This window comes from Plectropomus leopardus, chromosome 11 (genome assembly GCF_026936395.1).
Source record: "Plectropomus leopardus strain MGB_pleo_1.0 chromosome 11, ASM2693639v1, whole genome shotgun sequence".
Taxonomy (NCBI): Eukaryota; Metazoa; Chordata; class Actinopteri; order Perciformes; family Serranidae; genus Plectropomus; species Plectropomus leopardus.
In genome coordinates this window covers 12,731,857-12,756,680 of record NC_142186.1, presented here as the reverse complement: position 1 = coordinate 12,756,680, position 24,824 = coordinate 12,731,857, and the positions used below count along the sequence as shown (strand labels likewise).

Genomic DNA, 24,824 nt, shown 5'->3' with positions numbered 1-24,824 from the left:
AGCAAAATTAACATATTGAATTACATCACAATTTTCTATTTGTTCTACTTTGTTGAATAATGACTCCAAGTTTTCACTGAGAGAACTTGAGCATAACATGAAGGTGAGAGCTGCAGGTACCAACACATCTTTGGCTGTTTGTGCAGAGCTTAATCCTTTGCTTTTTTCATCCTTTATCCTTTCATTCAGGCTGATTAAAAAGGAGCTGACTTTGTGATAACTACTGCAGCAGATACTGAGCCACAATGCACTTTATCTTATTGATTAGCTCAATTAACATTACCACCGCTTCCCCTGTCTCTTCTCACATTGTTTCATGCATACGCACAAATGTGGATATCTTAATCTTTCCACACAGGGAACAAGCCCTGCATCAGTCATCGCCTATCCTGGCTGTTCTGTCTCACTGGTGTGGTAGGAGTGGTGAAAACTGGAGTGTGTATGGACAGCCCCTCCCATGTTCCCTCTCTCCCTCACTTGCTGTTTTGTTGGGGTTCAACAGCTCCTGTTCCCGTGGGCCAATCACTTTGTGCAGCTCACACTCAGCACACTCCCTTGCTCTCTCTCTCTCTCTCTCTCTCTCCCTTACTTCCTTTGCTGCTCTCCTGTTTCCTGCTGTGTTTCTTCATCCCTTCTTCAGAACCATCTCACTCCCACTCTTAACAAGGACCTACAAACCAGCTCTTGAAGGTAAGAAACAAACACACCTGCTCTCCCACAAGTGCATTTATTCACCTGTACACCAAACATTTATTTACCAGAAAATATTAATTGACAAGTATGAGTTTGTTTCATTGTGGTAGCTGTAGCTGCCTGGGTGTAATCATTTGTCAGTGTTCAGCCACATATCACTCCTTTAGCATCACGAGGACCAGTCTCTACAAGTAGAGGTAATACCATGTGCAAATATGTTTCATATGAGCCCCAGTTGCACTTGTAGGAATAATGTGGGTATTGTCAGTGATAAATTTTGCAAAGTAAACTTTAGGTTAAGACTTATTGATTTCTCTGGTGGATTCATAATTCAATTTAAACAAAAGAACTAGCTTTGTTGCATTGTGTATTTTGTTATCCTTGCGCACAGACGTAGTATAAGTAGGAGTTTGTTGCACATGAGGGTGAATAACAGAGAGCAGAGCAGTCCACATGTTTTGGCATTAGACCAGAAAACCCACGCTGTTGTTATCTAGTAGGATACACTGTGAATGCTTAAGTAAATACACAAGTGTAATATAGTGATATAAAATCCTATAATCTATGAGGACATATTCTTGTTTGCACTACTTTGATATCTGTCAAGAAAAATGACTCAAACAAAAAAATGCGATGTATGTTTACGTGTTTTCAAACCAGAGGAGCATGTACTTAGAAAAGGCAGACTTCAAAATTACAGTAAATAACTTACATACAATAACTTACAATAACATAATTTAAGTAAAACAAAGTACCAGTCTCAACTAAGCTCAGTTTTTACTGTGAGTGTCTCCAGATGTCACCTATTTGTGATGTAACGCAAATTAAATCTTAATCGGTACAATTTAAGGTCTGTGGACCTAAGAAATAATATTTGTAAAAACATATTTGCATGAAAATATTGTTTTAAAAAAAGGCATGGACAAAAAACATAACATATTTAAGGGAGACACTGAATTACCTTTGCTTTAACTTTAAAGCCCTCATTGGCGACAAACCTAATTACAGTCCTGAGAGTTGTCATTTAAAAGATGTGGTTATGAGTGCGTGAGCTTAAATCATTACAAGGAAACAGCTGCTGAAGGTCAATTACATTGTTAAGCAACCTGGAGCCAACAGGAGACTGATATTAAAGAGTAGACTAATCACCAACTGGCTCCATTAGTTCAACATATGCGCTTTTAGACTAGTTTTTTTGTGATATCAAAAAAAAGATGTCTTTCTTCAAAAGGCGCAGATGATCAGGGTCATTTATAATTTTAGATATTATTTCATGCATTTTAAACACAATATTAGTAATGTTGCTAGCTGGTTAGTTGTCCTTAGACTCACAACAAGCATTATGTTATATAAGTCTAACTAAAGGAAACTGTTGTAAAGGGTAAAAGCAGATGCAGGCTCTGATTTATTGTGTCTCATCTAATGCTGGCTGAACTTTGATAACAATTGTCTCCTACAGAGACCCTGGATCTCTTTCACAAGTCTTGGAAAGCAGCCTTGGAAAAAGAAAATGTCCACAGCATAGTTTAAAAAGACAAATCACCCAAATTTGTAAACCTGGACCATCAGCTATCACATGTCAGCGAAGCGTTGAGCTGAGTCAAGACCATGTCTGTTGTCGGACACATTAGACATGCTTGTTGTTGAGATCTCCTCAGGCTATAATCACACCTCGTCTAGCTGCTTCTACCTGTATGTTTTCACCTGGAGTTGCTGTGGTAACACCATAGACTGTGATGTAAAATCAACAAACACTGCCACTGCTTTGTTGTTACAGTCTGCTGATAACAGAGAAGTCAAATATTTGTCTTGCGTTTAACAGCTTAAAAAGAAGCTTAAAAGTAAGAAAAAGGGAGGGGCAGAGTGGGAGATGGAGAATTATGCTGCTGTTTACTCCCCTGACTGTTTGACAGTCTGATAATAACACCTACGACAAGCACTACCTCATAGCTGTAGACTGACACATGGTTGTAATTACTGTGTCGCATCCATTTATGACCTCACATTGCCATAGAGAGAGCATGATCTGGCAAGTTTAAACAAAAGTTTGGTTGAATAATATACATTGCAGTGTCATTATTCATATTCATTATTTTTTTGTGGGTCTATAAAGATTTATATGCAATTTCTTTCCCCTTCTTACTATTTGAAATGGACCATATTTAGTTTTAAATATAGATTACCTTCACATACAGTGCAAACCAATAATATCATCCACAGCCAAAGCATTATGGCATATACATTAAAAAATGGAGTGAGTTCAAGAGTGTGAGTATGCACTCAGGTACAAAGGGCCATGTGTCGCATTCAAGTGTGACCTGTAATTGCTGCCATATTGGCTTCCAAATGACTCCACGAGAAATGCATGTGGGATATTGGTACTGAAACAACAGTCTCACATAAGAGAAACATTTCCTTTGACCCAAGTGTGTGTAACGTACCACACATGGTAGATCTGGCATGAAACATTGTTTTCTGTCATTGAGTATTGACTTGAAACTTAAACAGCATGTCACGTTTCTGGACAAGACCACAATGTGAGTGAAAAAGGGGTTTTCCGAGATGAATATTTTTCAGCTTGACATCGCGTGAGTTTCTTTTACATATTCATGTTTGTACTGCATGTCTGGCTGTTGCTTCATGACATTCGGTAAAGTGGATGGTTTTCCTGTCTGTTGGGTTTGTGCAATTATGAAATTTTGCAACAATCTTATGAAGGATGTTGTAATTTAGCCGATACATTCTATGGCCCTTCCTTAAGACCTGAGCAAAATTCCCCCAATCATCTTGTGTTTTCCATTAGGTGAAAACATAATTCAGTTCATGTTTACATAAACAATACGACGTCTCTGCAGTCTCAAATAAAACCTTTGAGACTGCAGAGCCAGCAGCAGCTGTTGTAGAACTGTTCAGTTCCCACAGCCCAAGTTTCTTCTTACTAACTGGTAAACTCTTTCACCTCAGTGGAAACTGGCAACTCCTAAAACTCTAAAATCACACCTCAATTTCTCTGTTTACGTTCTTCAGAAGATCTTAAATAGAGATAAGCTTGCGCTTTTTTTGGAGATCATAAGAACCCTAACCCTAGATTCTCATTTCATGTAATGGCTTTGTTTCGCTTCAATGTATAGGTCAAAAATAATCTTATGGGATTAAAGTATCACATTGGGTTTATTATTTTCCAGAGACAGCGCTTCAACTGAAAACAAGACTACTCAGGAGGCAAAGTGTGACTCATGATCAACTGTCTAATTCTGTTTTCTTTTATGTGTTTATTAGGAATGGTGGTTTTGCTTAAATCAACAAAGCTATTCACGCTATCAACATTTTTTTCCCATTTTATGGGAAATGAAGACAACTATAATTGCATGTCATCACTTTTCAAACCTTTCCACATGTCATCAGTCTGAGAGCTAAGATGCTTTTAGTGAGAACCACTCTTCCTTTTTTTTAACCCCACTTCTACTTCTTGCCAACAGGAAATGGCTTCCAAACGAAAAACTGGCTACAAATGTCGCATAGCTGGAGTGCTGCTTCTCCTCTTGGCTAGTATTGCTGCCCTTATTGCTGTTGCCGTCATTCAGGACACTTGGCGGTCCAAAGAGTACACTTTAGAGGTAAACATATAGATTCATGTGAACAAATGCCTATGGATGCATGTATAAATACAATGTGGCTGTAGATTTCCTTCACTTTAACAAAGTAAAAGAGACAGAAACTGGTATACAAACACATTTGTCAGCTCCCGCACACTCACAGTTGTGAATGTGGTGCCAGACATGATCCAGATGTCCAAGTCATGGTCTGGAGAAGGTTTTCTCAGCAGTCTGGTGATGGACTATGTGTTTTTAAACTGGGTAGTTGGGATCACAGTAGTCTCTCTGTAGTTTAATTTGATTTTCACACTCTCAGCTCTTTGTTATATAAACAACATAATTTAGGGCTCTTAGATATTTTACTAAGCAATGTAAGAAGTGCAATCAGACAGACCAAATTAAAAATGTGCTCCTGTAACATGACTTCTTCCTCTCTTCAGTATGGCATAGTGATAGACTCGGGTTCATCACGTTCCAATGTGTACCTGTACGAGTGGCCTGGGGCAAAGGAGAATGAAACCGGAGTGGTGACTGAGGTATTGAACTGTAGAGTTGCTGGTGAGTCACTGTCTCTCTGATTATTACAGCCTCTGTATGAAAAAGCTCAAAAAAAGTTACAAAAAATGCTAAATAAACATTAAGGAGTAAATTGATGTATGGGGGGTAATAAAGAGGAAAACGAAAGCTTAATGAGCATTGTGAAATACTCCATCGACGTTTTTTATTCAGAAATGTTACCGATTAACTCAGACATGTTGTCTCATGTTTTTAGTGCCTGTACCTAGGAATATGATTTTAGCTTGGCCATGTGCCCACAGGTGCTGGTATCTCAGAGATGAAAGTTGACCCAGTGAAAGATGACAAAACTTGGCAGGCATTTAACGAATGCATGGATAACATCACCAGAGCTATTCCTAAGGAAAAACACAAAACCACACCTCTCTTTCTGGGAGCTACTGCTGGAATGAGACTACTACAGTAAGAAAGTGTTGATTTAAGTTAACCTTAGGGGCAATGTCCACTAAAATGGTTTTTGCTGAGGCCAATGTATTCTTTTCTTTTTTGCAATTGGAGCACCACATATTTACGCTGTGCTACAAACGGCAGCAACATGGCAAGTTGCTCAGTGTCTACTCTATGCTGAGCGCTGGCATTTGGCATTTTTTTCCTGAGTGTCAAGAGTTTTAAAATTGTTCAACTTTCGGTAAAATGCTGCGCTCTTCACTGTCACTTAAGGGCTTGATCAAATACTCTACCTTGTGTCCATTTTGTTACTCTTGTGATAGTATACGGTATCACAGCATCAGACACAACCAAAACGTCCCATTTGAAAAACCGCTGCACCTTCAAAGCGTTCTCTTGGATTTCACATGACTAACAGCCTTGGTGAACACTGCCCCTTATAGGGAATTCTCTTGTTTTTACAATGTATTGGAGGGTGACCGATCAGAGCAATTTAACTCTGTTTATGCACCACATGGATTTTCCCAAAGCTCTCTTTCTTACCAAGAAGCTCCAGCAGTAAACATATTCTCAGGCTGCAGGCTGGGCCAAAGTTCAGGGGCTAAGATGGTGTAATCGTGACATTGGAAAGTCCAAATATATGGTCCTCTCACAGTTGTGGAAAACTACACGAAATTTGTACTAATTATAAAAGGACTACTTTTGCTGGGATGACACCTTAATATAGAAAACTGATTAAACTTCCAGCACAGAGCTTTTGTTTCATAAAGTTTCAGTCTTAATACTCAATGTGTAGATTTGATTAAATACTTAAATGAAATTCCAAGAATGTCATTACTGCTACTGTTATATTTTGGGAAATATACCTATGTGCTTTCATTCAGAGAGTTAAATGAGAAGATTAATACCAATCTAAATTTTGCATGGTGAATTTGAAGCTAGAGCCTGCAGAGAATTAGCTTAGCAGCTCTGTCCAACATTCAAGTGACTTCCTGGAGGTAACCACACAGTGACCATACCAAAGAACTAGCACTAATAGGAAGTAAAAGTAATTGCTAATTCTATTGCAACATCAACGCACAGAGGACAAGGTATGCCTCCACTGCTTTGGAACGAACACAAGTTTTGCCGAGAAAAGGTGCCAGGTACAAAGTGCCAAACAAAACTAAAATTTTTTTAAAAAAATGTTTTAAAAAAATATATCTTTCTGTTCTATTAATATTTATTGCCTCTACTTGAATGGCTTGTGTTAAAAAATGATTATTTTTATAAATGTACATACTACTGAAACTATTTCTTTAAAGAATTACAGCAGAACATTTTAAAACATTCATTCATCATTTCAAAGTGCTTCTAGTGAATGGACATGACATAGATCAAAAAGATAACTTTTTGCCCCAATTCCCAGAGGAGCAAAAAGTGAGTAATGGACATTATTTTTAGCAAAAAAAAAAAAAAAAAACAGGTAAAGAAAAAAATCCAGAACTCTATTTTAAGAAACCACACAATCTCAAACTTTTCAAGGCGAGGCACTGCAAAATAGATGCACAAGAGACCACAGGCCGTGTTTAAGAATATTTTGTCAAAACAAACAACCTCTAAGAAGCCGCTCTGTGCTTTTGTCCCATTGTCATTTCCGGTCTAAAATGACCATCACTACCACAGCACAATATACCAGCATTTTACAAAAAACATCACAGTGTTGTCTCTTTGACTGTCTAAAGCTCAGCAAGTGAACTAATGGTGTATTTTCCAAAACATGAAACTTCTCCCCTGATGACCCTGATTCCACATTTCACTGCAAATGACACTCCTGTTTCCAGTCCACTCTGACATTACGTTCCTTTGTTTGCTATAAGTGAGAGGGATGAAAAGAAGTCCGATGAAATCCTGGCAAGCCTCCGAGATTTCCTCTCGTCTTTTCCGTTCAACTTCCAAAATGCTTCCATCATTTCTGGTCAAGAAGAAGGCCTTTATGGGTGGGTCACTGTCAACTACCTCATGGGAAACTTCTTGGAGGTAGGACACAATCAGTGAATGAATGCTGCTTCACAAACAGGGCCATCACATGGTTTGTTACTAATCTTCCCATTAAATTTGCAGAAAAACCTCTGGAACACCTATGTACGTCCAGAGGGAAAAAAGACTGTAGGGTCCATGGACCTTGGTGGAGCATCAACACAGATTGCCTTTGATGTCCCGGATCATCTCATGGGGCCTGACTACATGCCTGTCAAACTGTACGGCTACCCTTACAATGTCTACACACACAGTTTCCTCTGCTATGGCAAAAATGAGGCTGACAAGAGGGTTCTGGACAAAATAGTCCAGGTAATTAGCTGTTCTTTGTGCATTTGTGAATGTGTCATTAGGGGTCATATCCTTAAGGTACAATGCATTGACTTTTCTCCCTGTATAGTGTGTTTCTATGTTCATATTTAAAGGTCCAGTGTTGAGGATTTAGTGGCATCTAGTGTTGAGGTTGCAGAACTGACACTTTTACTGCGTGCTGATATGATAACACGAATGGCCACATCTAGAGCACGTCTTTGGTTCAACTAATCTAGGCTACTGAAGAATCAACACCGCAACATCAGCATTGCAACATCCTGGAGAGACTCATGATATAAAATATATGACAATGGTTGCCCCTAAATCCTACACACTGGACCTTTAAGTGCTTGTGTGTGCGGTGCACATGGCAGTAGGAATGTCTGGTTTTTGCATTCATGTGCAGGCCAAAGTCCATTAATGCCCAGTTAAGAATTGATTAGTGAACACTACTATCCTTGAGTTGCTAACAGGCAAAGGAAGACCAGTCAAGAATGCATTATGTCATTAAGAATATCGATCACACCGTGAGCCAGTCTGCAAGAAATGCATTATTTCTTGCAGCTTATGGCTTCATTCTTGAAATTATTCATTAAAGATGGGTAAATATGCTTTGCAGTGAGAATATGTTATGGATGCAAGCTTGCAGCAGAGTCCTGATATAAAATGTTAACTTAAAAATTTGTATTTACATCAGGATCTATATGTGATAATGTGTAATTCAAGTAAATAAGTGATGGCGTCTGTAAATGCACAAGTTATACTGTTAACACCCTCTTATCTCATCCTCTCATGTCTCTTCCTGTCCCTCACCTTCTTTAAAGTTGTATTTCCTCCTCATTCTTCATTCCTTCTTTTGACATTTTCTTCCTCTTATTCACTTTCTAGGAATCGTCTGACCGATCCTACATTATTAACCCTTGCTATGCTGAAGGTTACAACTACACCATGACTGCCGCATCCATTTATGACACAGAGTGCACGAAAAAGCCAAAGAACTATAACCCAGATGAACAACTCTTCATGGTGGGAAATGGTGACTCAGCAAAGTGCAAAAGCATAGTGAAGTCCATATTTGATTTCAAGACTTGTTCCTCATCTCAGTGTTCCTTCAACGGGGTCGAGCAGCCGCCCGTCACTGGAGAGTTTATGGTAATACAGCGGAAAAGCAGCACATGCAAGAAGGGAATTGAAGATGACAAAAAATTAATATTTGTCTCTACTGTTCTTGCTAGGCATACGCAGGATACTTCTTCATTGCTAGGGCGCTTGGGCTGGAAGGAACATCAGATTTTGATCAATTCAATGCCTCAGTTGAGGAATTCTGCAACACAAATTGGAAAGTGGTAAGTTTTTCCACAGGTATAGAAATAAGATGGGGGGAAAAGGTGTAACAGCAAGGTGGAGAGGGTAAGAACAGAAGAAAGAGAATTTCGAAAGTGTAAAGGTGCAGCAAACACTACCACTTGAGGGACAATGTCAAACCACATTCCACAATTATTTTACTCATCAAGAGCAGAGGATTTTTCTTCTCCTGGGTGAAACACCTGCATCAAGTTTACTGACTGAGGTGTGGCGTTGTTAAACATGTCAAAACTGCAGCTTAACACAAGCTACATGCAATAAACACAAACAGATCACCTTAGTTAGGGTTGTTTTAAAATGAGCAGCTCAATTATCTGGGGGTTTTAAACAAGAGGGGTAGAAAAGTAGTTAAGGGATATTTCTGCCATGAGTTTTTTTTGTGTTATCTTAGAAGTGGATTTATAAAACCCTTGACAACACATTGTTTTGTCTCAGTCCTCTTCTGATATTTTGGTATTAGCATCATATATCAGCTTCATTATATGCATCATTCTCTTCCTGATCTAAAGCCACACTGATCTCTGTCTCTCTTCTTTTCAGCTCAGGGCAGAGAAGACATGGATCTCTGACAGATATCTTAGGACATACTGCTTTGCAGCTCACTATGTCTTCACTTTACTGGCAGATGGATACAAGTTTGATCAAGAGACCTGGATAAACATTAACTTCCAAAGAGAGGTTAGTGGAACATAAAAAACCCCTATGATTTTTGGCAAGATACTTCTTGCTCCCGCTGCTGTCCTCTACACAGCTTTATACAACAGTTAGTTCTGACCAAGTCATGTGACTGGACATGATGAATTTTGCGAGTGCTGATAAAGAGTACCCTACAAAAGCAGCGAGACTTTTAACTAGGCATGTATCAACCTGCTTTACAGGTGACCTCAACTGTTAATTTCCTTAACCGTTAATACTCTACATTGTCAAAACCAACTTTGCACCACAAAGATTACCATATTTCCACACATAACATGTAAGTTAAGTTATGAATGATAATCAGACGGACAAAGGGAAGGAAATAAGCCTGAATACTTCTCTGTAAACCTCCAGGCAGTAGGCAGTTTGAGGGGGGATGAGGGGCTACACCATTCCCTTTGCTAAATGACCAAAATCCATTCCCCTTGTTAACCTGCTATCCTATCTGAATCCGTCTTATAACTGATAAATGACTGAGAATTATATCACTTTACCAGAGCCTTACTATTTCTACCTGCACAGCATTTCTAGTCTTTACAGCACTGGTTTAGCAGCCTCGGAAACTCATAAATCTAATTGCATGTGTTGAGTCATCTCACCTGATGTTACTCAGCCAGTTAAATCTGTTCATTCTGATAAGTACTGCAAATCTAGTGGGTGAGAGAGATACACAGGGAAGAGACGAGAAGAAAGGGGAATTGGGAAAATAAATGAGCCAGAGAAGAAAATGCAGAACCAAAAGAGTTGGTCATGGTGCAGTTCCCTTTTCATATGTGAACAAAACCAGTCCAAACAGTCCTGTTGAGAGACGGAACAAAATAAATGACCAAATAAACAAGCAAATCATAATCTGTGGTTGCTTAATACTTTTAACTTATAAATGGCACTAGTAAAGCTGTTGTATAAAAGCAACATCAGCACAGCAGTGAATATCTTCAGCATCTGACTTGAAGCCTTTTGCCTATGACCAAATCACAGCTGGGCTGATATTTAGTACTTTCTCTTGTGTGATATTATTTAACTAAGTCAATATATTTACTGTTTTTATTCTCTGTGTTCTTATATTATCACAAAAATGATGTTTATACTATATATGAAGGAAGCATCAGAGAGCTGATCGGAACAGTCCTTCATGTTTGGACAGAGGCGTTTAACATACACAAGTGCAAATTAGGCCACCCATGAGTAAAGACTGAAGATGGATGGCTGACATATTAATGATCTGCACTCAAAAAGTTGAGGCCAGGCATGTAACGCATAACTCTAAGATGCCCTGAGGACATGGAGTGTCTTACACAAAGGGACTCCCTCAACAGAAGGGGATTCCTGCTATGTGACCCTCTATCAGTCATAAAGAAAGAGTGTAGCTATTAAAAAGTCACACATTACACCCAAAGTTTCCAAATTGCATGGTGGTTACCCTTTAGACTTGATCATAATAGCATCTCTCAACATCTGGCGATATTCCCATTTTCCAGTCCCACCAACAAGAGAGTTACTGTGCTTTGTGTGCTGTGTGTGCCTTTGGGGTGTCTGGTAGTCTGCTGGTTTGTCAGTCCTTTGAGTGGAAGTCACAAAAACAGACTTGGATTATTAACAGGGATATCTTCTGGGTGTTATGACTAATGTTTTGCCCTCGAGTTGTGTTTCTGCAACTTCATGACACGACTGTTCAACATTCTCATCTTCTCTAGACATGCAAAGTGATGTATTAGCTGCACACACTGCTGAAAAAAGTGTACAGCATGCAAATCCACATGGAAAAATCTCTTCTTGTCTCTTCTCTTCAGGTGAAGAAAACCAGCATAGGCTGGAGTTTGGGCTACATGCTAAGTATGTCCAACATGATCCCGTCTGAAGTGAAAGAAATCCCCCCCCTGACGGACCCTGTCTTTGCCGGCCTTATCTTTCTATTTTCAGCACTAACCATCATAACTGTTGTTTTAGTTTTCATCATCATCATTCGCACCTGCTACTGAGAGTGTAAGTTACAAAGGGAATGGTCTGCCATTGTAAACTTTGGGGGCTGCTGTAATCCTGCCAATATTTGGAGAGCTCTACAGCAGCATGTGCCGAGGCATTTTTACTAAAAGTTACTAATGACAATGTTCATTTGTTTTGAGCCATGAATTGCCTTCTTTTTTTAATGACAAGAGTTTATGAAAACTGAAGTAAGAGCGCCCAAAACCTCTCACTGTGTATCCTGCTGTTGACTTTGAGTCTCTGAGCTAGCCTTGCATGTGGGACTGGTTTTATTAAAGGAACAGTGTGTAGGATTTAGGGGAATATAGTGGCATTTAGCCATGGAAATTGCAGATTTCAACCAGGGAAAACTTCTCCTGGGTAGAATTCCTTCAGTGTTTATTATTCAGGAGGTTTTTATTGGGAGCCATATTATCCACAGATGTGTCTTCCACTCCAAAACAAAAGGACCAGCTGATTTAAACTGGTTATACACTGAATAACACAATTTCACGGTAGAAATCAGTGTTTCTTCCACACTGTCTGGCATGTCGGCGATGGGTGCTTCCCAGCACAAGCTAATGTGTGCTTTCCTATGTTCTTGGATTATTTACTGCGCGCTCACCTGATATCTGATCCAGACTTTTAGACAGTTTTTACTAAGAGCCAAATTGCCGCCGAGGTTTCCTCCTCTCCAAAACATAACCCACTGATATAAAAGGGTAAAAACACCAAATGAAGAATTTTCACATTTAAGAAAATCAGTGTGTCTGACACAAAAGTGCAAAAAAAAAAAAAAAAGAACAAAAACACGGTAATGCCAAACGGCCGAAGAGGCCTATGGCTCTAATGCCAGTCTGTGGTTGTCCATTGTGTGCAAGGTAAACATGGCGGTGCAACATGGTGATCTCCATAGCCAAGGATCTGCTTCCTATGTATTAATTAATGACTCATTCTAAGGTAATGGAAACTATTCTTATTTTCAGGTGATTATACAGTAAAAAGCACATTATACTACGCAGTGTTATATTCAATTTGTGCCAATAGCTTCCTGTAAATCCTACTGGACCTTTAAGACAGTGGGAAAAAAAACACCTCTAAAAGTATTAAAAACATGTTTAATTCCATACCTCAGGGAAACTCACATAGATTTAAGTAATGGGATTTTTTATTTTTTTTTTTCAAGCTCCAATAAAGGAAGATATTGTTTTACAGGCAACAACAGGTGACACAGTGGTTTACCTGAATGCTGCACAGACAATCAAAGAGCACCCAGAAATGTCTGTGTGCTCGTTCTTGTTGCACAATGTGTAATCTTAATATGAGATTCAATATGTGCATTCAGACTACATGGTCTCACACATACAGACCCTCAGGCAAGAGCTTTCGATATTCACTCACCAACTGCCTCTTTTTTCTGCTGTATTATACATGTAACTGCATGCAATGGATCTGCTTTACATACAATATGGTAGCACTCTGCAGCAGCTTTATTCTTGTGTTTTATATTTTATATGTATATTATATAGTGTATAAACTGAATTGAAAACAAGATGTATGCAACAAAACTCCACATTTACTGTATGAAAACCTCCCTAATTAACAATGTAATGAATGTGCTACGTGCCATCGCTTCATTATTATTTTGCAAAAATAAATTCATGATATGAAGTTTTTTCTACAGTCTATATGCAAACAATTAAATGGAGTATAGATTTTATCGTCTGAGTATGGGACAGCAGGAAACTAGTCACTAAAAAATATTTAGTGTTTCAACAGTGTTGTTTTCGCCCATTAAAAAGGCCTATATCATAGTCATACACAAACTTTAGAGTATTGTTGGACAAATAGTAGATATTTATATATAGTAGTCTAAGTCTGGTGTAATTTGAGAAAACTACACTAGAGAATTAGTGTAGAGGATAAGTCCTGTCAACACTGACAATCCAAACATTTCCAGTTGTCAGTGTAATCTAGACTCAGTTACTACATTTACATGCACTAAATATTTCAGTCTCTTATTCCGAAAAACAAGGACATGTATAAATGTATACAGCACATTTGGAAAATGTGTATCAAGTTAGGATTTACCACAGTTTGCGACATGTGACCCCTTTCCTGTCTACAGTCTGCCTGTTTATGATGAGCTCTACTTATCATGGATACATTGTACACAAACTACTCGCCAACAGTTTGCAAGATAGAGATAGAGATGCATGCTGGAAGAAAAGACCATATTGTTAGTGGGAAGAAGAAAAACACCTTTTAAACATTATGAAAGACTTGGATAACTGGTTTCCGGATATGCGCAAATACTGCAACACTGCCCTTTTCAAAAAGGTGCTTGAAGGCATTAAAGAGGGAGGTTGTGTTAACATGGTCCAACAAGTCCACACCAAAAGGAAAAATCTTTTGTTTCAAAGAAGCAACATTGCGCATGCAGCTCCCACTGTTCAACTCTCCCATATTTCAATGTAATAAATGACAAGTTAGGGCACGTTATTCGAAGTATGAAAAGCTACACGGAGCTGGGAATGTTAGTGGTGTATTCATTTTAGTTTTCACACAGCTTAGTATGCATAGTCTTTTTCGAAATAAGCAAACAAAATGAATATTTTGTGCATATAGCCTAAACATAGTCAGTGTTGTTTAGATATTATGAAAGATAATGTCCATATGTGGCCTTTGATGAGAGATTTATTTCAATCAGAAGGAACTAGTTTACAGATATAAAACATTGCTGACAACATGTCGGCTTGAGTTGTATGTTACTGACTCAATTTGGTGAGTTTTGAGATGAGCCCTGATCAGTCAGCAAGAAAACCTTGAGACCATTACTGAATCTGGATAGAAAACGCTTGGCTGAGAGGAAGCAATGAATCTCACTGACTGTCTGAGCTGCAATGACATTGTACAAATATTGTACTCTATTGGGAAGCTTTTTCGGTAACATTGTTGTCTTTGCACTGAAAATAATTATGCATGATTATCATGTAATGCACTGACTGTATTGGACATGTTTTGATATTAACTCTCTCTATATTCAGTATCTAATAAATGTATCTACTATCTGCACCTTGTGTTGCTGTTGTTTGAGATTTAAACCTCAGTGTTGAATCATTAGATACTTTATTGATATTTCCTGGGCTTTTTTTCATTTAATACTAAACACTGATGGCAAGATCTAATTTCTCAATTCATATATATATATATATATATATTTCAAAGTACATCTACAGCTGTTTAAATCTAAATGCCTCTGTGTTATCTGTGTCAACTGAGAAACTGTTAATCCCCTGATTGCTTGTTAAAATCACACACACACACACACACACACACACACACACACACACACACAATTTTACGATTTTGTGAGGACCCTAATTGACATAATACATTAGCCCCTTAGCCTTATTTTAACCATCACAACTATATGCATAGCCCCAACCTAAAAGTACATGTAATCTGAACCCTAAACTCAAGTTTTATCTCTCAATCAGGCCTTTTAAGAAGTGAGGACCAGCCAGAATGTCCTCATTTTCCAAGGTGTCCTCACTGCGGCTTAAATACATTCCATGGTCCTCACTACGTAGATTTTACAAGTAAACATACACACAAACATGCTGGCTCTTCCCCCCTTTAACCTCTCATCCCTGTCTCACACTGTGTATTGCAGTGCCCTCTAGTGGTACTAGGTTGTACCTGCAGAATGTACAAGATGAGTGTTGACCGTTTGAAACATTTCTTTTTTTTTTATTGAAAGATTTTTCTAAAAAGAAAACAAAAAGAGACATTTGAAACTACAGCAATATCCACTGGTTCTACAGACACTCTCAGAATCACAATTTGAAAGACATGGGCGGCATGTGACCAAGCAAATAAAAAAATAGCATCATCAAAGTTATTTCTGTTGCATCTTCTTTTACACACCTGTACAAAAAACAGATCTCATAAATATTAATTTTGTTCTCACTTTCTACTTTCTCTCTGCTTTCTCTCTGCTTTCAATAATTTATTTTTCCCATAGAGGTTTGTATCTGCTTGATTTTGGTTGAACCATGCTTTTTCTGTGTGTCTCTCTGTTCCTCACATCTCCATTAGCTTCTTTTCATTGGTGGAGGCAGGTTAGGTAGGTGGGGCTTCAGAGGTGTGACCTCAGAGCCGGTGTCAGCCAATTCAAGTCCCTAAGAGCTTTTGTTGTCAACTGACACCCTGTGACTACACTGTAAATAATGCAGAATCTTGTTAGCGGGTTTTACCTATTTAAGAAATTAGTTTTCTCATATTTGTGTGTGTTTTTCAAGGGCTACAACCAGGAACATGTCTCGTTTTCCACCTGAAAAGAGGCAACAGACTTAAAGGATGCTTTTTACGCACATAAGTCATGGATAACAATTGGCTGTCTTTATCCTGGCTTCATATCGCTGTCATTAAGGAGGTGTAACTCTTCCACACCCACCCAACATAAGACTGCCTCAATCCCCATTATGAAAAGTGTTTTAGCAGCTCACACATCAAAATCAATTTTTTAAAAAGACAAAAAAGGCAACACAAAAAGAACAACAAAATATCTCTCCTTGTCCTGGTAGAATATACATAAGCTGAAATGACTATGTTCAACAGAAATGCCCTTTCCTCTAGCAGAGATCATCACCCTGCTCACATTAAAATGGCTTGTGTTTGGCAAGACAGCGGCGTATTAACAGTTTGTCTTATGGACTGAGACTATGCATTTCAAAATATTAAATCTACAGCTTTTTAGCTGTCATGACAAGGTTAAAGATTGGTAAACGCAGCCTGAAGAGGGTGTTGTTGGGTGTATACACAGGTTTAATACCACACCAATATTCCACAGGATGTAATGCATTTTCTGCCTCTTCACCACCAATGTTTCAATGATATACTTACCTCCTCCACTTTCTCCATACCACAGGGTGTCTGGTCACATGACAGATGTTACAGCGCCATGTTTGATCACATGACAAACAAACATCTCAGAGCACTGGTTGAGGCAGTTGTGTTAAAGACCTACTGCATGTTCTCATATGTTCCCGATAAAATTATCTGGCACGCCAATAGCATGACAGGCAAGGAAAATCTCAGTTTCAGAGGTGAAAAATATTGAAAAAAAAAGCAACGTAAGGAAGAACTCGTCACTACCTAGTTTCTTTATCTTTGGTATAAAATACGCCACCTGTTGGCTGCTTTTGTTCAACAGTTAAGAAAGACTCAATAAACTGTCAACAGTTTTACTAAAACTATTGCTTTTTGCACATTTAAAAATTCTAGCGTTTTTCTCTGCTTTTTCTCAAAGTCAGAAATGTTCCCTTTTTTTTTAGAAATTTTTTCTTTCTTTTTTTTGCAGTGAGACAAGCAAAGCAGGCAAAGCAAAAAACCTTTAAAAGGTAAAAAGACTGCGATCAAAAAGCAAAAAATAAAAAATACAAATGTGATGGAGAAACAGAACTTTTTTATCTCATGACTGAACTTAACTGCATTTTCCAGGAAGCAGTGGATTGACCCTTCTGGCATTAAAGAAGATTTTTTTTCTTACCAACCAACATCAGCTGCACTGCACCACATAATTTAAAATCATCTTCAGACAATTACAACCCTTTTTTTAAAATCCTGTACAATAAGCTTTGTAGATTTAATCTCTCTGGCTCTCGGTACTCTCCAAGAAGCCCTCAATTCATTCAACCACTCTTTTTTTTTTTTTTTTAGTTATTCAACACTATGGAAACTTTTTTCCCCAAAATTTGAGAAAATTAAGGCAATAAAGATTTACGAAAACATTGATATTCTAGAAAACTACTCAAATAATAAAAAGAATGAAAATAATGTAGCTTAATATCAAAGGAAGACAACCTGTTTTTTTCTAGACTTTGCTTCCTTCTTTTTTTTAATAAAAAAAGTCTGAAAATCTACCTGCACATTCAAATGTTCTCTTTTTTTCTGTACAGCTTGTTGGTTGAGTTGAGATTTCAGTCTATGTCTTCTCTTTTCCTTCGGAGGCAAAGTCCAGTCTCACAGTGAGAAATGATAAACTCAGAGTTGCAGACTGCGTTTGATTTCATTGTCCTCAAGTTCAGCAAACCAGCATTTCTTTTTTTCTCTGTCTTTTTCTTGGTTCAACCAGGTATGAAATATAATTGATTTTTTTTTTCATTTTGTCTTTTATTTGGTGCCTGTGCACAGTGGAAGCATTCTCCCCTCAGTGTTGCCCGTGTCACCTCTTTTTTGTCCCCGTTTCGTTTTGATTCTCTCCATGTCTCCACCGCTTCAGTGCAGTCCCTCTCAAGGCAATGCAGCAATGATTCCCACCAATCTCGTTATCTAAAGGAGACAGAAAAACAAGTCAGTGGAAAAGGGTAACTGAGGAAACTGTGGTCAATGTTACCGTTTCTACAGCAGGCACAACATTCTCTGCCTGACCGCTGTGTGTCAAAGAAAGCACCAGCAGGTTATCTATAAGAGGCAGAAAAACAAGACGAATAAACACCAGCAGAAAGACAGAAATGTGGTTTACAAGCAAAGGCAGACATGACTCTGTGACCAAAACAACACAGAAATTGGCTTAACTACACTGTAGTCTTCTGTGGCTAAATGTATTTACACACTATTCAACATGATTTATTTTACTTTCAAATCACAAGCTGAGCAAAAACTGTAAGAAAAAAACTGTAAGGAGGAGACAGTTATATGCATTCTTCCAACAATGTTATTTTCCTTAAGTCCCTCTCTCTGTCTTGCCCTTTTCCATGCACATAAGCTAAATTTAACACCTTCAAAGGGAGAGTTATAATGAAGGATGTTCATATTAAATGTGGCCATTTTGTTTCAAATAATGAGGTAAATGCATGAAGATGTATCCCTGTGAGCAAAAACCTCAGGTTTTCTTCGGTTCTAAAACTCCATTTCCAAAAGTCTTTTGTACTCTGGCTACAGTATGACATCATAGTGTCTTAGATTTTTTTATACTGTCATCTGATGCAGGCACACTACTGAAAGTACTTGCATTACATACCCTATATTGCTACATTAAGCTACATGCTAACATCAGGGGAGCATATCAACTTGGTTGCAGACTTCAATTTCTTTCATGGTAAAAACTGACGCCATTCTCTGTTATAGATATTCTCAAGCTGCAATAATGGCACAGAGACACTGAAATCTATGCTTAGGTCTATTTCTGAGCTGTGCCTAGAGAGTTCTTGACGTATGCAAGTCTTCAAGCTTTGATCTGAATATGAAAAAAAGAAATTAAACATTTCTGAAATAACATTATCACAAAAATTGGAAAAAAATATCAAATTAATTTTGTGCATGTAAATGCAAGTGCCAAGTGACAAGTCATTAATCTGTTCATTTACCATGTTTTTGTCCTGATATATCCTTCTGTAAAAATATATCTATGGCAAGTCTAAGTTATATTATCACATGCAGTGATGCATCTCATCAGAATCCCACATTGGCATCCAGTTTCAACAAAACTGCCTTGCTGTTTTCATCAATTTCAAACAATAGGCAAAAAACTTGACAGCACAGGAGTAAAATAGCAATAACATAATCCCGCTGCAGAGAGAGTTTGGAATACAAAGCCAGACATCTATTCACAACACTTACTTAGACTGCTGGTAAGAGTAGGCTGTGGCATGATCCCCTGTATTCTCCACTGATAAAGGCTGCTGCCCGCTGGCGTCCTGGGAGGAGGGGGCGGCTGTCTGTGGAGATGGGTCTGTCACCACACCCTGACACCAGGAACAAGTCAGACATGAAAAAACTTATCTTCTCTATGTTATCCTGATATAAGGTTTACATTCAACCTCAGACAAGTGAGGTGAACTAAGGACTCTTTGTTCCACACAACACTGATTTTTTTCTTCTTTTTTTAACTGGGAACATCCAAACAGTTCAGCAAATACTAGAAAAATCACTTCATATTTATTAAAGGGGCTCTTCCAGCAGACCCAGTTCAATTTGTAGTGCTCAATTTAAGAATTAGACAACAGTTCCTCTTATCACTGAGAATTTAGTACAATGTGTGCACTCTGACTCACACAGAACCACAGCCTGATTCCGATATTGTCCACTCATTTCAAATGTTATCCATTAATAAATTGGTGTTATCAGTGGTTATCAGCCTCGTCGATATGGGTTTGAATGGTCCTTCTACACCGACCGGCAGGTTAAGAACAACAATATCAGCCCATTAAATGCCTGTTGCTAGTGGGAGCAGTTTTGTTAGTTTTCTCTTTCAGTCTTATTAGGTTTAGGTGCTGACTAAGACCAAGATTGAGAAAATCATTTTGTAAATCATAGTGTATAAAATTCTCAATATTCATGTAAAGTCAGCCCTGTACAGCCCTATATAGGCTGCTGTATGAAGTTAGCATAATAAGTAACCAGAATAAAGCCCATAAACAACTTCATCTTGTCCTTACTTCCACTGTGATGGCAGAGGCAGGCACTGCAGTGTACTGGGGAATGTAGGTTCCTTGCATAGGAGCAGCCGCTGCAGCAGGCATGTACTGCAGAGAAGGAGGGGCACAGACACTAACATAATATAGGCACAAACATGTCCTCTAGAAACTTTGGATAAAAAGTACCGTCTGACATTCCCGCTGAGATATGTGGTTTTGTGACATTTCACAACACATTACAGAATAGTTTTGCTTGATCCTAGGGTCACCTCAACATTTCAGCAAACAGAAAAAGGCCCTTTACTTGCCTGTGGTTATGTGGATTGTGCCGTGAGGTAATTTCATTTACAGCTGATCATGGAAATCTCTACAGACTCATTATATTGAAACAACTCAAAAGATACACATGCGTGCAGAGCAAGATTTTTTGGAGGAGGTAAAAGCAGAGACTCACGGTGCCTGTGGTGCCCAGAGACAGGTGGTTCATCTGCTGGGTGAGAGGAGCCATTACACTGGAGGGGTGAAGAGACAAACTGGGCTCGATAGCCGCTGCTGGGGTGATCACAGCACCCTGAGGCAGGAAGGAAGGACACATGTCAGGCCAGGTTATAGACACTGTTATACAAGTTGAAAAAACTGTTATACCCAATCATTATGCATTATATACAACATTTGCTCACTCCCAACTTGTCAATTCCAGCAGCTTGGTCAGTATGCTTCAAACTATGATGTTCTAGGTGCCTCTCTAGTGTCCTTTTCAGACGTGTTTGTTTTTTGCTTGTGTCCGTTTTTGCCTGTTAAATGCATAAGGTGTCTTATCTGTGTTCACAGGAAATGTAGTTTTTGGCACCAAAACTACTTTAGGGTTTGGCACAGAAGACTACTTTGTTGAGTTTAGGGCAAGATAATGGTTGGTATTAAAAGGATGTTGATGTTCAGTTTCACACAGGACATAAACAACAGTTTCCTAGGTGACAGTCCTGTGTTTGATTGAGCCATACATCTTCTCTTAACTCCCCCTATGCAGACTTTTTCACTCTTTATCCAACATCATTTGCTGTGAGTGTCTAATATTTGCACAGATGGGTTTACACTGGAGTTTCCTGCAAGCTCAGTGAGTCTCATACAAATGTTAAAAGGTGCCTTGTGCATCAGCATCAGACACCGAAGGGGGTGACAAAGCACCAGAGACGACCTGGAAATGAGAGCGGGTTGTCATATGACAAGAAAATCACTGGATCAATGCAACACACACAAACAAGACTGTTTATGAAGTTTAGCTAAACTAAGACAGTTTCATTGTGCATATTTTGTATATACATATATATATATATATATATATATATATATATATATATATATATATACTTTTATATTTCTATTGTACTTTTTAAGTTCTATTCTCTTTTATTTTTATTTCCTTATAAGATGTTTACTACATGAACCAAGCACAAAGGAAAATTCCTTATTGTGATTCTAAAATATTTAAATATTTAAACAGATCACAGTATATAAAATATGAAAGGATGGTGGATAAGAGCTATTCCTTAACATCAGATCAAAGGCAGTTTTCAAGTAGACAGTCAAAAACAAACTAAATAAAATGATTTATCACAGCAAAATATGTCATTCAATGTGTGTGGTGCAATGGAGGAAAAAAGGATGTTTTTTATCCCATACAGTTAAAAAAAAAAGCTTTTTAAGGCATGCAGCTGGTAGAAATACATTTGTGAAAAAAAACTTCCAGCCCAGTTAAGCTTGATGACTGTGAATGGTTTGACGGCAATGCAGCCAGTCAGCCGGTTTGCCAGGCGAGGCTTGACAGAACATGCGTCTGAATGGGGCAGAAAGGCTTTTACTGTAAATCTCTTCAATGTGAAGGGCTTTGATGCCTGCTAACACCTTGATGCGCTGAGCTCTACTTTTCCAGTACAGCTCAGCTACACACTCAACAGCTCTGTATAGATTTAATAGGAGCCTCCTCAGCACTGTGTGCTGAAGATGCCTGGCAGTGTCCCTGCAGAGGTAAACACAATGTTCATTTGTGATAGCTGTTTAAAGTGCACTTCCCATGAGCGCAGACGGCATCAGTGGACATGTGTCTGCATTGCTCCTGAGAGCTATCAAACTTCTGTAACTGCATGTTCAGACAGGCTGTTAGAAGAACACAGGTATTAAATTTAGGTATTTTAGGCACCGGCCCAGCTGTACAGTGGTCGACTTAACTGTACTGTTTCATATGACGGCTCGCAACAGCACAAGCACAGATAGGTAAACACGCACACGCGGTGCTAAAAGTTCTGGCTGTGTGAAGCGTTCCTCTCGAAAGCACATGCAGTCTGTCAGACTTGCTCACGGTTGCAAATCGGTAAGTGAAGATCCTTATGTCTGCAAGCTTCACAGGGAGGCGCGCACACACACACACACATACACACACACACAGGGATTGGTGAGTGCTCTTCCTCCTGACTGCTGTCTTCATAGGAAGATCTGTTTGAAGAACACAGCCGCCTGGCTATCAGAAATGCTCCGTCAACACTGTCCTCAACATCACAAGTGAATGAGCGGGGCTTTTTCTATACACACAAGCACACACACATACACACACACATGCACACGCATTCTCATGCACTCATGCACACACACACACACACACACACACACACACACACACACACTCACACAGATGCATCGACAGATCTACCCACAAACACACACAAAGCTTTGGCACCGGCAGGTAGATTTAGCAGCCAGAATCTAGCTAATACCCGAGCTTTCATCCATCTATATAATACGTTCTCTCTTTAATGATTTCTCATCCTCCCTTTCTCTTTCTCTCACTTCACCCAATCTCACAGCAGGCTTCCACACAGAGAGAAAGCTGCATAAAGCAAAAAACAAAACCCACAATGACTAATTGTCTGCTCTGATTTACAGCTGTACAAGTGTTAAACTTGTTATCTCTGTGTGTCTGCATGCAGACATTAAGCATTAGTCGCTGTGTAATGAATGTGTAATTATATGTGGTAGAGTGTGTAAATGTATTAATATTTTCATGTATCAGATGGTTTTTTTTGGGTAAGCAATATATGAATACAGAAGACAGACAGTTATCTTTCCCCCTGAGGGCAGGAGAGAGAAAAATACAAGATCTGCTTCAACTTTGAACTCCCTCCTCTCTTCCTCTCCTCCGTTCTTCTTCTGCTGTCATTTTTCCAGTAGACAAGTGACGCTGACTAGCAGAACGCTGCCGGCACTGTGCAGCATCACATACACAGTATTAGTTATAATGACACCCGTTTATCGAGAAAACTGCTAGCTGCTGTTGGTGTAATGGAAGCCAGAAGCTTTGCATGTGAATGTGCGTATGTGTGTGTGTGTGTGTGTGTGTGTGTGAGTGAGTGTGTGTCTGAGCACCCAGAACAATGTGAATCGTCATTATTTGTTCTCTCTCAGGTAGTGTGGTCTGAAAAGCAGACGTTTGTACAAAATGATCATTTAAAGCAAACAAGATTTTACAGCATAAAGCAAAAAAGTCAGGTTTTGCTGGGTTGCAAACATGCCTCCATATGCATGCATGGCTTTTGCATACTGCTCACAGAGGATCCCAGCATTAAAAAAACAGGAAACATGCCAGGTATTGGGCACTATTTGGAGGCTCAGATATGTACTGATCAGTGCTTTCTTCAGATGCATTCTACACCCCCTTTGTCTGCTCAAATGGGTTTAACACAGCAATTTAACTCAAGAAGATCTGAAATCCCAATTCTTTGGATGTCTCATTACAGCGCTCCCCAATAAGCCGCCTTTCCTTCTCTTTCTTGCCATGCATGGTTAGGGTAATGCATTCATTTCCTGTAGGGGGATTTGTGAGTAATTATGCACAAAGACATCCTCTCACTAATTAAGATGTAAAGACAGGGAGTTCAAGTAATCTGGGCATTCCACCAAGGCTTGGAAACACACAGTCCTTAAGGCACTTCACTGTGTGTATAGGTGTGTGTGAATTAATTTGCGAGTGCATACCTATGCTTGTGTCTGTGTGCGTAAATATAGTGGTGAGAGTGCATGTATGTGCACCACTCTATTCCTGGGGAACTGTTTATATTTCTCTGTAACCTTTTAATTAGAGGCAGTCATTTCTTTAGTAACCAATGTGTGTAAAGTGTGTATCAGTGAAACTAGTTTGCATTTATTAGTGACACTCACAGCAAATTCTCCCAAAACCTCTAATTGTATGATGTACTGTCGACTGGATGATTAGCAGAGGCGTGCTCGCGTGCATCAACCTAAATGTGTCAATGAGCACACCCCATCAATCGAAGTTACCAGTCATTAACTGAGGCACAGCAGTGAGGAAGCCGCTGCTGCCATAGGAACAGAATTAAGCCGCTGTGTCTCTCTTAGTCTTCCTCCCTGACGCAGCTTTAATTTGCCAAGCTCATCTGTATCCAGGAAATACAATGACTAGCCTTCGCCTTTGTTGTCTAACAGGGATTTTGACTATGCAGAGACAAGGCTGGGGAACAGGGCGCTGCACAGCCCAGACATGCTTTTGCAGCAGTTGTTTTCTTTTCTTTGTTCTCGATTTATTCTTTGTAATCCCTTCTTTCCTCTGCTTTCCCTGCGCCTGCCTCTCTCCCTTTCGCCTCTCTCATTTAGTTATTTTCCTCTTCCTCCTATCCCTTAGACTCCCTTTTCCTCTATCTCTCCCCGTCTTCTCCCAAGTCTTGTGCAGTCACATCAAGCGGCCTGCCAAATAATTAGACGGGACATTTGTTTTGAAAACACATTT

General features: G+C 39.0%; 2 protein-coding genes across 3 annotated transcripts in view; one reads left to right on the top strand and one right to left on the bottom strand.

Annotated features, from left to right (window-relative positions):
* Positions 1-526: 526 nt before the first annotated feature.
* entpd3 (ectonucleoside triphosphate diphosphohydrolase 3) lies at positions 527-14,681 on the top strand. The gene is made up of 10 exons (XM_042490640.2): positions 527-690; positions 4,173-4,310; positions 4,730-4,847; positions 5,108-5,267; positions 7,112-7,271; positions 7,356-7,583; positions 8,472-8,735; positions 8,819-8,929; positions 9,489-9,626; positions 11,435-14,681. The coding sequence occupies exons 2-10, from the start codon at positions 4,176-4,178 to the stop codon at positions 11,621-11,623; spliced, it is 1,503 nt and encodes a 500-aa protein (XP_042346574.1). The 5' UTR covers positions 527-690; positions 4,173-4,175; the 3' UTR covers positions 11,624-14,681.
* A 650-nt stretch (positions 14,682-15,331) lies between these two features.
* The window catches only part of LOC121945586 (RNA-binding motif, single-stranded-interacting protein 3-like), a 142,320-nt gene continuing 132,827 nt past the window's right edge, over positions 15,332-24,824 (bottom strand). The window contains exons 11-14 of one of the 2 annotated variants that reach the window (XM_042489832.2): positions 20,484-20,600; positions 20,051-20,137; positions 19,233-19,357; positions 15,332-17,942 (exon numbers count right to left, since the gene is read on the bottom strand). In XM_042489832.2, coding sequence (XP_042345766.1) covers positions 17,939-17,942; positions 19,233-19,357; positions 20,051-20,137; positions 20,484-20,600 — 333 coding nt within the window. In that variant the 3' untranslated portion in view covers positions 15,332-17,938. Of the gene's footprint in view, positions 17,943-19,228; positions 19,358-20,050; positions 20,138-20,483; positions 20,601-24,824 lie in introns of those variants that run through there. The other variant, XM_088084033.1, reaches the window with a different exon arrangement.